Genomic DNA, 16,218 nt, shown 5'->3' on the forward strand with positions numbered 1-16,218 from the left:
GTGATTGGGGCTCACGTTGGTGGACAGGGAGCAGGTTCACAGGCAGCAACACTTTCTTGGAGTTATAGCAACGCCGGAGCAACCGACCGTTCGTAGATGTCGTGTATAGGCGAGACGATGGCGATCACATTGTAGAGAAGAAAATATAATTTTATTTTACTACCTTAGAAATTCTCAAATTAGAGGCTTTCCATATGGTAGTCTTTGGTGTGCTTTGCCTAAGAGGTTGGTATATATATATATATATAGAAAGAGAAATTTCTCACTTCCACGTCAACTAGCGATATGGTACTAATTGATTTGCAACCTTCATCTTTATTAATAGGCCTAATTAATTATTAAAGCCAATTAGTAAATACGTGGTCTTTGGGATTTATTATGGGCTTTGACGTTGGAAAAAAATAGGAAGAGGTTTATTATTTTCGGAATTAATTATTTTCAAAATAATTTTATAAAAGTCCGAAATTAGTACTTAAGCCACGAAAAATACTCCAGAAGCTCCGAAAATTCAGAAAAAAAATTCTCAGAGATATTATAGAACATGAGGAACCCGAATAAAGTTTTTAGAGCTTATGATAAGATTGTTTGGAGCATCTAAAATTAGATCATGCTCAAAGAAAAGTGAGAACAGAAGATAGAAAAATTTCTGAAAAGTTTATAGAGATTGCTAGATGGACGAGGAACTAAAAAAAGTGCTTTGAGTGACAAAGAAAAGATTTTAAGAAGCTCCTAATAAAAATTTGAGGTTAGAAACAAAGAATTTGGTTATAGATAAAGATAATGATGTACTGACCAAGGAAGATCGTTCTACTAAACAAAATTTTAAAAACTTTGCTTAGTCTCGACACACAAAGGAGCAACAAACGAACCTCACATAAAACATATGTACCAGCGTGTATGCACAACAACGTTGCTAAACCCTATGATGAATTTTAATTTAAGGAAAAATTTCATTTTACTATATTTTTATGAGCACAGAAATACAAAATAAATTATTTTAGCTCTATTTTCAAAGAAGCAAAAATTAGGGTGTTACAATTCTACCTCCTTAAGATGAATCTCGTCCCGAGATTCGGAAGATGGTGATCAAAGAAATATGGATACTCTACCTTTGGATATTGTTCACTTCCTCGAGTAGTTCCCTCTTCTTAGGAAAGATTTCGCCTTACTATACCCTGACAAACTAACTTGCTCAACTAATTCCAAAATTGTTGATGGTTACTCCGAAAAAACCTTTAGATAACTCTAATCACTAGTCAACCTTTTCTTGTTAGTCATAACTATAAATCTCTTTCTTCCTATGTCATCAATGCCAGCTTGTCTCGGGTATGTTGAAGTTTGAAAGTCTAAAAAGATGATAGCTCAAAGCGAATACCAATCCTAACGATTACCTGAGCTCCTTGTAGATGATCCAATAAGCCACTGATCCCAAGCGTGGGATACATGCACTTGGATAGACTTCACGACTATAGGGATGACAGATTTCCTCCAAGTTAGGTGATAGAACTATGAAACCTCCGCCTTTCAACTTCTTTAACTTGGCTACCCCTCTTAAGAAAAGATCAACTAGGGAACCAAAAGGTATCTTGAACCTTCTTCTAGATAAGTTAACTAGCATTGAGACCTTCTCACAACTTATGTGTAAGGAAAAAACAAGTATCCTGAAATTTTCTCGCGCTATGGAAAACACCAGGGCAGTAAAACACATAACTCTGATTCTGTTAATCCAATAGAGTTATAGCTTATAGTGTTAGAAAGCTTATCAAATTCCCTACAACTTTCTTGTAGAATACGTCCTTAGGTTCTGTCTTTAAGCTTAGGTAAAACAGCTGACAATGTCTTAGCACATCATATCTCGGTCTCCATAAATCCTTTGGTGATGATCCTTACATTGTTAAAAAGCTTATAAAATCCTCTACAATTTTTGTATACAACTTTTTCCCAGATTCTGAAGTTAATTTAGCTGAAAATGGAAAATACCAGATCTATCTAGATTTTGAAACAGAACAGAAACATCCAATTGTAAATATTATATCTCGGGTTATACTTATCCAAATAAATTCCAGATTATACCGTTGGAAAGCTTAGAACATTGTCTACAACTTTTATATAGAACATGTTTCCAAATTCTATAGCTATATTTGTCTAAAACAGTGGGACCCCAAAACTGGTCCAGATTCCTGACAGCACATCTGTATTCTCTTGTGATTTTTGTAACTTCCAAACCATTATAGCTATGAGGGTGATTCTTGCGTTCATAGAAAAATCTTGAAGTCTAGTTGTTCCTAGAAAAATTTAAGACACTTTGCACGATCAGAACTTGAGATACACCAGAATCATTGCAGACAGCTCCATAAATCAGCAAGAGACAGATACAAGAGATAGCCAAACCCAACTAGTTATTTCATTACTCCTTATGCCTTAAGCCTATAAACTAAATGAAATTGTGAAGAAATCCCACAAGATCATTACAATCATTACACAGATCCAAATCAAGCATAAGCATAATGACAAACCAACTAAGCATTAAAGGTTCACACTTCACTCAACTTGCGATACTATCGTTCTCTTTATAGTAAAGGTAAAGATCCTAAAACACGCAAGAAGGTGATAAGAAAAGGTTATAAAAGCATCTCAAAGCAAGGAGTGAGGATGAAAACAAAGACTTTTAAAAATAAGCAACAAGGTAGAGATATATAGCAAGGGTAGAGATATAGTATAGAGGAAAATACCAAGGTTTATAGAGCAATGGTGTTATAACAATTTTAACGCCTTAAGACGACCAATTTCTAACTAGGCTTGCGTCTTAAAGTCAGCATTGCTTTGATACTACTTTGTAATACCCGATTTTAAGGACAAAATCAAATACGCACCATATGTGAGTTTTAGAAGTCAAATCCCACATATAGCTATAAATAAAAGATAATATCAAAAGACAATGCATAAATATATAACACATTTAGTATAAAAGAGATAACCTTAAGCAGCAAACAACGGAAGATAACTCCAAACTTCGGGTATTAACTCCACTCTACAGGATCCAAATTGATTGGTTGATCACAAACCCAAAACTTCTCCTGAGGGGTGTGGGGAAATAGCAAGAGTGAGTCTATGTCGAACTCCACAAGTATAGCAACTAGATTGTATAGCTCCCACAATCTCATAATCAATGTGACATAAATAATGTAGAGCATTAAATAATAAATAATGAGTATTTTAACACGACAAGAATCATCACCCTTAATGCAAGAATCCCCACGGCCGCTCCTGACCGTGAGCTCGGCCAGTATACTAGTTTTTAAACACTCTACAGAGGTTGTACATCTTTACCCATGAGTCATGACTTACCCTTTCTCCTGAGGTAGCTAGTCTCTTAACCTCCTTCCTAGGAAGGTCGGCAGGGATCACTATGAAGTCTCTCAAAGGTTCGTCTAACAAGTTAGGGCCGCTTGATTTCATTAGTCAATCCATGTGATCCACCCGCAGGAATCCACGGTCTGCTATTCTCCAATTGCGCCACAACAGGTAACCGCTAACGAGCGAGAAAAATTACTCATACTTAACTAAAGTCAAAGTCATTATAGCCCTCATGGTTGCACTGTTGTCTCGGTTATCACTTACAGATAAATCATCAAGTGGCTAAAAAGTTATTTTTATCGTTTATTACTTAGCATTAATCTAGTCACATGATCATGGTCACAGAAATAAAATCCAAATGCTATACTTGCCTTAATCTAATTGCTCTTGCTGATCTTGCTAACTCTGCTGGTCATACTTGTTGCCAAAACTCTGATCTTGATCACCAAAAACTGCTCTCTATTTAAACTCGATCATCGATCACCAACACACAACAATCAAAGATAAACATACACGAAGCAAACAATACTACAATTAGAACAGTATACCAATCATATAAAAACAGTATGAAAAGTTTATAAAAAGATTCTACGCATCACTACGATCACACGAACGTAAAGATCACGAAAATCGGAGCTAAAACGGAAAAGTTATGAATTTTCTAAGATTTCCTTTAGTCACGAAAATAAAAAATTTCAGACTGAGAAAATAGTGTTACTAACATGTAGAGCTCATTAATACGAATCCAACGCAATTTGAATGGGTCAAAACGGAGTTAAGATGAATATTTTATGAGCTAAACAAAATCAGTGGCAAACTTGTAATTATAGAAAATGTATTTTTAATCTAAACCGAGCTGTTTACGTTTTTCAAACTGGAAGGCAAAGTGATTGGGGCTTACGTTGGTGGACTGGGAGCAGATTCACCGGCAGCGACGCTTTCTTGGAGCTACAGCAACGCCGGAGCGGACGACCGTTCGTAGATGTCGTGTATAGGCGAGACGATGGCGATCACGTTGTAGAGAAGAAAATATAATTTTATTTTACTACCTTAGGAATTCTCAAATTAGAGGCTTTCCATATGGTAGTCTTTGGTGTGCTTTGTCTAAGGATATATATATATATATATATATATATATATATATATATATATATATATATATAAAAGTGCTATTCTACACCCTAGATGTAGAACCAAAGTGTTATATTGAAAAAAATCAGTATTGTCCAGTACCCGTGTTTCAGTATTGTTTAGTATTTTGTGGTCCTGGGTGTACGACTAGGTGATACTGAACGTTGTTCAGTACTGGTCAGTATTTTTTCTACTCAGTTTTGACTTGCGGTGTAGAATAATATTCTACACCTAGGGTGTAGAATAGCGCTACCGTGTATATATATATATATATATATATATGAAGAGAAACTCCCCACCTCCACGTCAACTAGAAATATGGTACTAATGGATTTGCAACCTTCATCTTTATTAATAGACCTAATTAATTATTAAAGCCCATTAATAAATACATGGTCTTTGGGATTTATTATGGGCTTTGACGTTGGAAAAAAAATAGGAAGAGGTTTATTATTTTCGGAATTAATTATTTTTATAGATAAAATAATTCTAGAAAAGTTCGGAAATAGTAGTTAAGCCACGAAAAATACTCCAGAAGCTCCGAAAATTCGGAAATTTTTTGTCAGAGATATTATAGAACATAGAGAACCCGAATAAAGTTTTTAGAGCTCATGATAATATTGTTTGGAGCATCTAAAAATTAGATCATGCTCAAAGAAAAGTGAAAACAGAAGATGAAAAAATTTCCGAAAAGTTTGTAGAGATTGCTTGATGGACGAGAAACTAAAAGAAGTGCTTTGAGTGACAAAGAAAAAATTTTAGGAAGCTCCTAATAAAAATTTGAGGTTAGAAACAAAGAATTTGGTTATAGATAAAGATAATGATGTACTAAGGAAGATCGTTCTACTAAACGAAATTTTAAAAACTTTGCTTAGTCTCGACACACAAAGGAGCAAGAAACGAACATCACATAAAACATATGTACCAGCATGTATGCACAACAACGTTGCTAAACCCTATGATGAATTTTAATTTAGAGAAAAAATTCATTTTACTATATTTTTATGAGCACAGAAATGCAAATAAATTATTTTAGTTCTATTTTCAAAGAAGCAAAATTTAGGGGTGTTACAACAGGGCCTAGACACAGATATTGCCGCCCAAAAAAAAATTTGAGCCTAAACCTGGCCTCAAATACTATTTTAGCTATTTTTTAGTGTAAAACGCATGGACAACCCGCCCAAGGCTAAGCCTGACCCAAATAACTAGGCCCAACTTGCCTAGTAAGACAATCATAGATGGGATTTTTTTCCCTCAAAATAACTGATCTGACTCGAAAAATACTTAGGTCGAGTCATGAAACTCTCCACTAGGACTACCTAAAAGACAAAAACTATTAAAAGAGTTATTTTGAAACTAGTATTAAAAGAGGTTTGGTTGGTTAGAAATAGTTTGAGGTTCCTATTAAAAATCGTTTAGACAACTACTGTAGATAACTATCGGAGAGGAGGGGAAAATAGATTAAAGTTGCTACTTACTTTATTAACTCTCTAAGCTTATTGATTTAGCAAGTTAATTATAGGAAACACCTAGAATTAAGTGTTATTAAACTTGTCATGAGATGAATTTTTATAGTATAATTTATTTAGAATCATAAATATTAATATTTTATCTATATATATACTTGGTTAAGATTTAAACATTTTAACAAGAATGTATCTAGAATTGTATTTTTTATGTAGGTACTGTAGTAAATTTGTTTGAGAGAATGTCTTTTGTGTTAGAAATAATCATGACTTGAATTAGTTTTAAGTCTTTGCATCTCGTATATATTAGTCACGTTATGTGTTAACGTGTTTGGGTTAGTTGTGGCTGGACACGTGATGAGTTCACGTTGTGTGGCCGGAGTCCTGCATGTAGTTTGTTAGAATTGCATTAGGCAAGGGTGATCGAGTCTAGAGGCAAGTCGTTGGCGGTTGAGCGCATGCAAAGCAGGCTAAGCGAGAAGGATGGAGACCCATTCTTGCGGAGGAGTATGTGGCTCACGAACGCAAGAGACTAGGTCCTCCAGAGTGTCGTGCGTACGTGCGCATGAAGCTCGCAGAGTGGGTGCGTGGGCACTGCGTCGCTACGAGTATAAATTAGCTGTGTAGGCTCGTGTCTTGTTGAGTCGAGTTGTGTATCTTCTAGTTAATAAAGCCAACATACAGGCCGTTCAGCGGCCGGGGCGTTCGTCGCCGGCAATACTCGTGTCCACTGTTCATCTTCCACCTCTGTCTCCTCTCGTGTGTGTGTGTGCGTGAGTGCAGTTCGTGCTGCGGAGGTCTAACAATTGGTACCAGAGCCGGTGTATGTACTACGGAGGTTCCATCAGTCCACCACGACAACCGCCAAAGAAGAAGCGTGTGATCCCACGCAGACGACCGGCGGCAACGGCGATGGCCCATGGTGATGAGAAGGGTGAAGCCAGCTCGCCGCGTACGGTCGTGGTGGAGCGCGGTTTTGGTGGCGTTGATATCCGAAGCTGACGAAGACGAACTATCGCGAGTGGGCGCTCGAGGTGCAAGTCAATCTTAAGGGCATGGAGCTCTGGGATGCCGTGGAGGGCGGCAACGCCGAGCGCGGCAAGGATCGACGGGCACTGGCTGTCATCCTACGCGGCGTGCCGCCGGAGATGAAGCCTGGCCTCGTCGTGAAGAAGACGGTCAAGGAGGCTTGGGAGGCGATCAAGTCGCTGCGCGTGGGAGACACGCGTGTACAGGAAGCCAAGGCGCAGCACCTCCTCAAGCAGTTCGAGAACGCGGCGTTCAAGGATGGGGAGGCGATCGACGACTTCGCCGTGAGGATCGGCTCCATCGCCGCGGAGCTGCGCGAGTTGGGGGAGGACATGGAGGACGAGCGCGTCGTCAAGAAGATGCTGCGGGTTGTGCCATCCAGGTTCAACCAAATTGCATGCTCTATCGAGATGTTCGCAGATTTCAAGAAGATGTCGTTGGAGGAACTCGTCGGCAGGCTGCGCATGGCGGAGGAGCGTTGTGGGGGCGTCGTGTTTGGAGGCGAGCACACCGGGCAGCTGCTTCTCACGGAGGAGCAGTGGGAGGCGCGTCGTCAACAGCGTCGCAACAAGGACAGTGCACGTACGGGCGATGCACGGAACAGCCGTGGTGGTGGCCGCGGCAGCGACAACGATGATGACGGGAGCAGTAGCACCTACTCCGAGTACGGCGAACGCAAGTCCAAGAACAAGAAAGGCAAGTGCTACAACTGCGGCGAGCGAGGACATTTCTCTCATGAATGTCCCAAGAAGAAGCAAGAAGCAGGAAGAGGCGTTGCTTGCGACAGCTGATGACGAGCGGCCCCTTATGTGATGATGCGTTGAGTGCGCAAGTCAAGATTAGGGGAGGCAATGTTAGAAATAATTATGACTTGAATTAGTTTTAAGTCTTTGCATCTCGTATATATTAGTCACGTTATGGGTTAACGTGTTTGGGTTAGTTGTGGCTGGACACGTGATGAGTTCACGTTGTGTGGCTGGAGTCCTGCATGTAGTTTGTTAGAATTGCATTAGGCAAGGGTGATCGAGTCTAGAGGCAAGTCGTTGGCGGTTGAGCGCATGCAAAGCAGGCTAAGCGAGAAGGATGGAGACCCATTCTTGCGGAGGAGTATGTGGCTCACGAACGCAAGAGACCAGGTCCTCCAGAGTGTCGTGCGTACGTGCGCATGAAGGTCGTAGAGTGGGTGCGTGGACACTGCGTCGCTACGAGTATAAATTAACTGTGTAGGCTCGTGTCTTGTTGAGTCGAGTTGTGTATCTTCTAGTTAATAAAGCCAACATACAGGCCGTTCAGCGGCCGGGGCGTTCGTCGCCGGCAATACTCATGTCCACTGTTCATCTTCCACCTCTGTCTCCTCGTATGTGTGTGTGCGTGAGTGCAGTTCGTGCTGCGGAGGTCTAACATTTTGAACGTCCGCCTTCCCGATCCGACGACATCGAGACCGAGAAGCCTTTCACTGCTCATGCTGCTGCTCCGGGTGCTGCTCCGGCGCCGGCGACCCTCCCCGTCCCCACCGCAGGATTCTTCACCTGCTCCGGAAGCAACGCCACCGCGCCTCCTCCTCCGCGGCCTCCTGGTGCGGATGGCCCCGCAACGAGCCAGGGCAGGAGAGCTCGCTGGCGCTGGGGCTGCGGGTCGAGCGGGCGGCGTCGGTCGGCACGGCCATGCGGGGCTGGATGGCCGACGGCCGCGCCGTGCACCGCGGCCATGTATTCCACGCGGTCAACCGCCTCCGACGACACCACCCTGCAGGTGCCCCTTTTCCCCACTTCGCCTCTGTCCGTTCATCGCATTCCCTGCCCCTCACATGAGAGCTTTCCTTGGTGATTGACGCGAATTGAGCTGAGCAGTGACATGAAATTTCCAGGTTTCTTTGCGCTCCCTTCTGTCAGTGCTCTTGTGTTCTGCTGATTTCTGTACTTGTTCACAAATTCGGTGCAAAGCTTATTTTGAATGGTACTGGTTCACTTCCACCTTTAGTTGCTTGATTACTTCCACCTTCTAGTTAGCTATCACCATGGAACTAGCTTCTCTTTATTCGTGCTTGGACAATGTACAAGTAGTGGTAACTAAATTAGTCATAAGGTCTCCCTACCTTCTAGTATTTCCTCAGGATGTGACATTTTTTTTCTTTTATTTTCCTTTCCACAGGTAATGGAATGGATCGTGAGAGAGAGAGAGGCTCTACAAGCTGAGTGAGCCTGATTACTCATATCTGCTGGAGTTCACAGCTAAAGTCCACGGCATTTCTGAAGGCAAAAGCCTCTTCCTTTGTGTGCCTCAAGAATACCAGAAAGAGCTCCTCTACAATAGCCTTTGTCATGGCTGCGTTAGATCTGGGTCTCATTAAGCATTCATACGCTTACATGAGGAAGATGAGAGAATTGTCCCTGCCAATCTCGCCTTATGTTTACAACCGCTTGATCATACTTCATTCATCACCCATCCGGAGGAAAACTATATCCAAGATCTTTTATCAGATGAAAGCTAATCGTGTGATCCCTCTCGCCTTATGTTTACAACCGCTTGATTATACCACTTGATCATCTTTAGCTATGTGGCCAAAGAGCTTTAGCATAAGCAGTCAAAAAACAAGTGTTTAATCGTTTCATTACATTCACAGAAACAACACCTTTGACTCTCAGACCAATTCCTCTTAGCTATGTTGTCTTTAGTTAAAATGACACCACTTAGAAGATACCAAAGAAAAATCTTAATCTTCAGAGGTAACTTCAACTTTCATATGAATTTGTTAATGAAAGGTGCTCCATGATTAATTAGATATTGATACATAGGGCGTACTGAAAAATGATCGTGTTTATGTAGGTCCTAAATAAAAGTATCTCTTTCATCAGAAAGTTGAGCATCAGCTAATTTAGCTACTAGGTTATTCCAAGCTATAATTTATTCCCATCAAGTGCTCTTTGAAATGATACATTAAGTGGCTCCTGGTATATATAATGTATTCCCATCAATTTATTCACAATTTTCTGGCATGTCTAATATAGTGAATGTACAATGCGGAAATTGAGTATATTATACATCTCTTTAAGAGGTTTATAGGGAAAATCCAAGTGCCCACCCAAAAATTTGTTTGTGAACCATCTCCTATTTTGAAAGATCCACAAACTAGAAAAATCTGTCATGAGACTTTCAAAAGACCTTTTCAAAATTGTGCATCACCAGGTTTAAACTGAACCTCTGATAAACATTTTTAAACACAGATATTTATTTCTGAGCAAGAGACTGGCAGGTCCCTTCCTCATTTAGTAGTTTATAAAGAGGAGAGCCACTTGCTAAGCATGGTAATTAAGTTATCTGCCAGCCTGCCACGCACAAATTTGATGGAAGGGCAACTTAAGACCAATGCGCAATAGCTAACCCATACAGCTCGGCTCGTGTAAATTCAATCAGATCTGGTACAGCATGAGAACCTAAACATGGCTACGGATCATGCATGGTGTCATCTTGTTGCACCGCACTTATTATTTCTGTCGTTAATTATATACGCAACTTAAATTTTTTCTGTATATATGCCTACCTATCTACCTCTTGCAACGAATACAATACTCTATATAGCAGCATATCCACTAATATAAGATCGACTTTGTACCGACTTGCTGCCCAATAATTAGCTAGCTCCAGCAGATAATTAACAATTATCCATCATCGATCAGTTGATGAGACCGCTGGTGAACGGCACACCGGTTTGGGGCAGCCAGAAGTCCCCGAGCACCATGTTGCCGACGGTGAAGTTGGCGGCGTCCGCGGTGCCGTTCAGCACGTGGAAGCCCGGCCATGCCACCCTCCTGCTGGTGTCCGCGCCGGGGCCGGAGTTGTTGTACTCGGCGTAGAAGAGCGTGCTGAGCGCGTAGTCGCCGTCCCACGGCATCCACCCGGCGGGGTCGACGAGCGCGTCCACCTCCGACTGCATGATCACCGTGCGGGAGTAGAGCTTCCATGGCCGCCCCAGGTAGGTGGCGACGGCGAACGCCGTGTTGGCGGCGAGCTCGGGCGCGGCGGCGACGGTGCAGCCCTGGAGCGTGGTGCCCGTGTTCTGGTTCGGGTCCGTGCGCCCCTGCGCCGTCACCGTGTTGCTCTGCCCCTGCATCGGCAGCCTGGAGTAGAGGTTGCAGTCCTGGAACACCACCGCCGCGTTGCCGAACACGTAGTCCACGGTGCCGTAGACGTCGCAGCCGCGGTAGAACTGCCGGAGGGAGTGCGTGTACAGCGTGTCCTGGTACGCCTCGAAGCTGCACTGGTAGAACGTCGACAGGTCCGCGCCGGAACGCAGCGCCACCGCCTGGTGCTTCGCCGGACCCGCCGTGTTCCGGAACGTCATGTTCACCGCCACGAACCCTGTCCCAACAACAGCTGCATTGCATTGCATATGCATGCCGAATTTCCGAGGCGTAAGGTAGGTAAACCTCAACTTAGATTAGAAGAGTCAATATGTATATTCATTCGCCTTTTGACTAAAATAGTTTTCTTGGCACCGAGTCACCGACCGACGCGCCAAACTAACCAAATGAAGACACTAGCAACTCATGAAATGAACTAACAAAAGTACGTCGACGCTCACCGAACGTTGCGGAGTTGAAGGTCGTCCAGCCGTCGACGACGCTCCGGTTGCCGGTGACCACCGACAGGCCGATGCCGTCGCCGATCATCATGACGTACTTCTTGTTCTTGGGCACCACCACATTCTCCTGGTACACGCCCGCGGGCACGCGTATGACGAAGTAGCCGGTGCTCCCGCCAAGGTTGGTCGGCGCCGCCGCCACGGCCTCGCCGATGGTGCTGTAGTTCCCCGCGCCGCTCGGGTCCACCGTCACCTCGCCGACCACCGAGACCGCGGCCGCGACGCCGTCGAGCGCCATCCTGCGGACCATCTCGTCGTCGGTGGCGTCGAACAGCCCCCTCCCGTGGCCGCCGCCATGGCGGGGCGGCTTGGACTTGGACTTGTTAGCCTTGGCCGACGAACGCACCCATGCCCTGGTGAAGAGCGACAGCGAGACGCTGTACAGCTTGGTGCTGTTGACCATGGGCACGGCGAGCCCGTTGCGCACGGACCACGCGGCGGCGGCCACCTGCAGGCCGTCGGCGCACGTCTGCTGGTTGGTCAGGATCGCCGACAGCAGCGTCTGCACGTCCTCGGCCTGCGGGTCCAGGAGCGTGCTGTTGCCCGACGTGTTGAGCGTGGCGCCCGCCGACGACAGGAAGTCGATGTTGAGCCCGGAGAGGAGCTGGCAGTCCTGCAGCGCGGCGACGGCGCCGGGGGAGAGGCCGCCGCCGCCGCGGGTGAGGTACCGGTTCACGAGGCCGAGGAACTTGTTGGCGTTGGCGAGGGACTTGGCCACGGAGAAGCGGCCGTAGGTGTAGAGGTTGCTGGTGCCGTTCGACGGGAGCACGGTCCGGCAGAAGTTGGGGTCCGTCGTCTCGTTGCACGCCGTGGACGGCGTCACCGGCGTGGCCGCCGTGTCGGAGCGGACCACGGCGACGAGCAGGGACAGGGAGAGCAGCAGCGCCAGGATGGCGGAGAGCGCAGCAGTGGTGGTGTGGAAGGCCGCTGCTGCCATGGTTGATGGATGTACTCGAGCTTGAGAAGATGGTGAGTGGTGGGACAACCGTGGATCGGATCAAGGTGTCCTTTTATAATGTGGATCCGAGGGCTTCATGGTAATTTTGAGAAGTTGGCAGGTCAAACGTGGGTTGACTAGAGAGGTCCATGTGGCTGTTCATGGAGTCCGGGGTCCCCGCAAGGAAAGCGCGTCTCTGCACCATGAGTTCATGACGGTGGCGACGACAAACCGGCGGCGGCATATGTCCAAAACTCCCGACCTGTATTTCGACTTCGAGCTTGCATTGCATATGGGGGAGGCCACATTTGTCTGGGTTGGGTTGGGTTGGGTTGGTCGGGTTCAAATAAGTTGCTCTCTCTCTCTCTCTGACTCCCTCTCTCTCTTTCTAACACTGAAGCCGGAGTATACCACAACAACACAACGTGCAATACATATATAATACTCTCTCCATCCCAAACTATAACTAGAATTCTAAGAATCTTGAAAAGTCAAAACATCTTAAGTTTAACCAGATTGGCAATCACGTGGTTACTTCCGATATCATTTGAGTTAGGTTAATGGCCATTTGGATTTAGCTTCGTGAATGCAATTTGAATTCCACTTTTAAGGAGGCCGAGTTTCAGTTTTTTTCTTCTTTTGTAGTGACAAAACATACCGACCAATTAATTATAGTGGTCGAGACTATTTAATTCATGACAAAGCTTATTTTATATATCAAATAAGAGAGGAAAAGTACAAAAGACATGTGTATGATACTAACAACATAGAGACATTTAATAATATGTATGGAGTGAAAAGATCAAAATACTAACAATTGATTTCATAAAATACTTATTTAGCTAGAGAATGTGATAATTAAATGACCAGTGAGATCTTTTACTATATATAGTTATATACTCCCTCAGTCCACAAAAGAATGTAACTATGTAATCCTTGCTGGTCAAATTAATTCAAATTTGATGGCATTTATAATATAAAGTATTAACAACACTTATGTGTCCAAATAAATTTATTATGAAAATATATTTTATAACTAATAATCTGATGATTAATATTAGTACTTTTTATGTAAATTTAGTTAAAATTCAATTGGTTTATCAAAAAACGAGAATTATTGTGGATGGAGGGAATATATACGAGTTAGAAAATTGGCATGACTTAGCTAGAAAACACCAAACTAGCTGTACCCTGTGCCACTGATATGGAGCGAGAGGCTAAGGTTAACAGAATTGCATGGATGTGATTATGCAAGGGGTTAAGTGCGCACGCAAGCGTCAAGCATTAACCACCCATGCAGCGCTCAGAACGATGCATGATTAACCCATGCATGCATGGGTGACATGGTGGGTGGCCATTTTTAAACATAATATATGTGCGTTAGTGATGGTGGAACCATGGAAACCTGTTGAAGGATTAAAACATGTTGACATCTGATCTGCCTGCGTCAAAAACCACTGAAATCCCATTTCCTATATCTCTGGTGTGTAACTAACAAGCCCGGCAACTAGTTAATTCGCGAGGTGCGCTCCGGCGGCCGCCATGCATGGCGCCACAAGATCTACGTGCGGACGGTGGATGTGACAGCCACGACAGTTCAGCAACATTAATCGAAGTTTCTGTGTGGTGTGCAGTGTTCCACACAGTTAGGCAACCACTAAGCAGTGGTTGACTCCTAGTGGATTTAGTAGATTACGTGCTTTGTGTGTTCGGTCGGTAGCTAATAGTAATAAACAACGCTAGCTCGTCGTCGTATATATACAATGATTAATGTGAGAGTTCTGTTTTTATATAGCTAGAAACTACACATCAGCAGTTTGTGTAGCGCCATTTCCTGGTGCTCAGTTTTCATGTAAGCTGTGCGTAAGGCTTACTAGTTATTAGTCCTTTCATGGATGCTACTAGAAGCAAGATGACGACCATACGTTTGGTTAATTTAGTTTCCATAATTTTATATTATTTGGTTTCCACGGCTGTGCATGGATGAGCCTTTTCCTGCCTTCCGGGCTTCCGTCATCAAATCAAAGTATCAAATGACTTTGGCGTAGAGTTAATATATTTTTTTGGGTTGAATAATAATATGTCCAATATTGGACTACATAATGTTTGCGACATACTAATACAAGTAATTGTTCGCATAATGCAAGTGATGGGTGGCCAAACACCCTAAGTGGAGATTACGAGACAATATTAAAGGAATTAATTAGAAGATCCAAAGAAGTTCCAAGATATCAAGTGATAGACATTATCAAAGAAGCTAAGCCCCGTTTGACACGGCTTTAAACAGCTTCGGCTCCTTGCTACAGTGCACGGAGGATATATCCAAAGCCGATGAAGCAAAAAGTAATAGCTTTATCCGATTTTAGTTCATTTTAAGGGGACAGATTAAAAACAGCTCTTGCTATATATAGTGTATGAGGGAGTCGAAGCTGGCTGGAGCTCTACCAGTGTGGACCTAATAAATTGAATAAATGCTTGTCAAAATACACTTCCAAATAGTTCTGTGTACGTTCAGAAGCAAAACGCATCATATGCTTTGCCGGAGCGATGACGACTACGGTGACAAGAACCAGTGAGATTATACATACTCGCAAGAATCCAAGGCTTAGTGATGACCACAATGCTTCAGAAAAAACATTTTTTTTATTGAAGAAGTGTGAAAAATACATGAAGTCAACGTTGCACAGAACAGAAAGTCCCGTGATGGACACAAGCTAAGGTGTATTGGATGCTTTCACCATAGCAAAATATTTGTAGACAGGTTGGAGACGGAAGGAAAGGAAAGAAGACCTTCACTGGATTTTTACAATGAAAAGGTCACTATGAGCATCTAATGATCTTGATTTTTAAATTATAAGTTGTTGTTTTAACTTTTTTCATCTATTTTACGATGTATCTGGATATACTATTATATGATATATCTAAATGCAGAGTAAAAATAGATGTACCAAAAAAGTTAAAACGACTTATAATTTAAAACGGAGAGAGTATATAATTGATCTAATTATACTTGTATATGGTATCGTAAATGTTAGCATGTTTTCTTATATAAGTTTAGTTGAATTTAAAATTGCCTGATTACTAAAGAAATGAGAATTGTTCTCTTTTTTTTTACCGAGGGAGTTCTATTTTGGCCTTGCTTAGTTCATGAAATTTTTTAAGTTTGGCTACTGTAGCACTTTCATTTGTATTTGGTAATTATTGTCTAATCATGGACTAACTAAGCTTAAAAGATTCATAAACATATAATTAGTTATTTTTATTTATATTTAATGTTTCATGCATGCGTCCAAAGATTCGATGTGATGGAAAATCTTAAAAACTAATTGCACAGATTACTTTTAACAAGGCGTGCTGGAGCTAGGTTTACGCGAAACTAGAGGTTGGAAGAGCTAGCAATTAAAGTGGCCTTCATGGGGGATATCCGATCTCCAAATGTCACTCAAGTTGCGGTTGCATGTCCCTGCTGGAATGTCTCTAGGTGGTCTACTACTATCCATTAAGTTTGCTCTGTCTATAAAAATCCAGTGGACATTTGGGGCGTCAGAATTCAGAAACAAGCGGAGTGGCCGCGGTTGTTTGTGCTTGATCTGGGTTTTTGTAAAAGCATGGGGCCGGCGGCGCATTGACAGCAAAGCAAGCGACTGATGACTCCC

The 16,218-nt window shown here is 43.0% G+C and overlaps 1 protein-coding gene across 1 annotated transcript; it reads right to left on the reverse strand.

Annotated features, from left to right (window-relative positions):
• Nucleotides 10,454-12,592, reverse strand: LOC8079625 (pectinesterase). Its single transcript, XM_002457704.2, has 2 exons — nt 11,566-12,592; nt 10,454-11,357 (listed from the first exon to the last, which is right to left on the reverse strand). Exons 1-2 carry the CDS (start codon nt 12,560-12,562, stop codon nt 10,657-10,659), a joined length of 1,698 nt encoding a protein of 565 aa, XP_002457749.1. The 5' UTR covers nt 12,563-12,592; the 3' UTR covers nt 10,454-10,656.

This window comes from Sorghum bicolor, chromosome 3, assembly GCF_000003195.3.
Source record: "Sorghum bicolor cultivar BTx623 chromosome 3, Sorghum_bicolor_NCBIv3, whole genome shotgun sequence".
Classification (NCBI taxonomy): domain Eukaryota; kingdom Viridiplantae; phylum Streptophyta; class Magnoliopsida; order Poales; family Poaceae; genus Sorghum; species Sorghum bicolor.

Excerpts from the sequence above, each read along its gene's own strand:
- LOC8079625 (XM_002457704.2), bottom strand. The coding sequence starts at position 12,562 with ATGGCAGCAGCGGCCTTCCACACCACCACTGCTGCGCTCTCCGCCATC. Across the intron at positions 11,358-11,565 it reads CTTCAACTCCGCAACGTTCG|CTGTTGTTGGGACAGGGTTC; the intron begins GTGAGCGTCGAC and ends AATGCAATGCAG.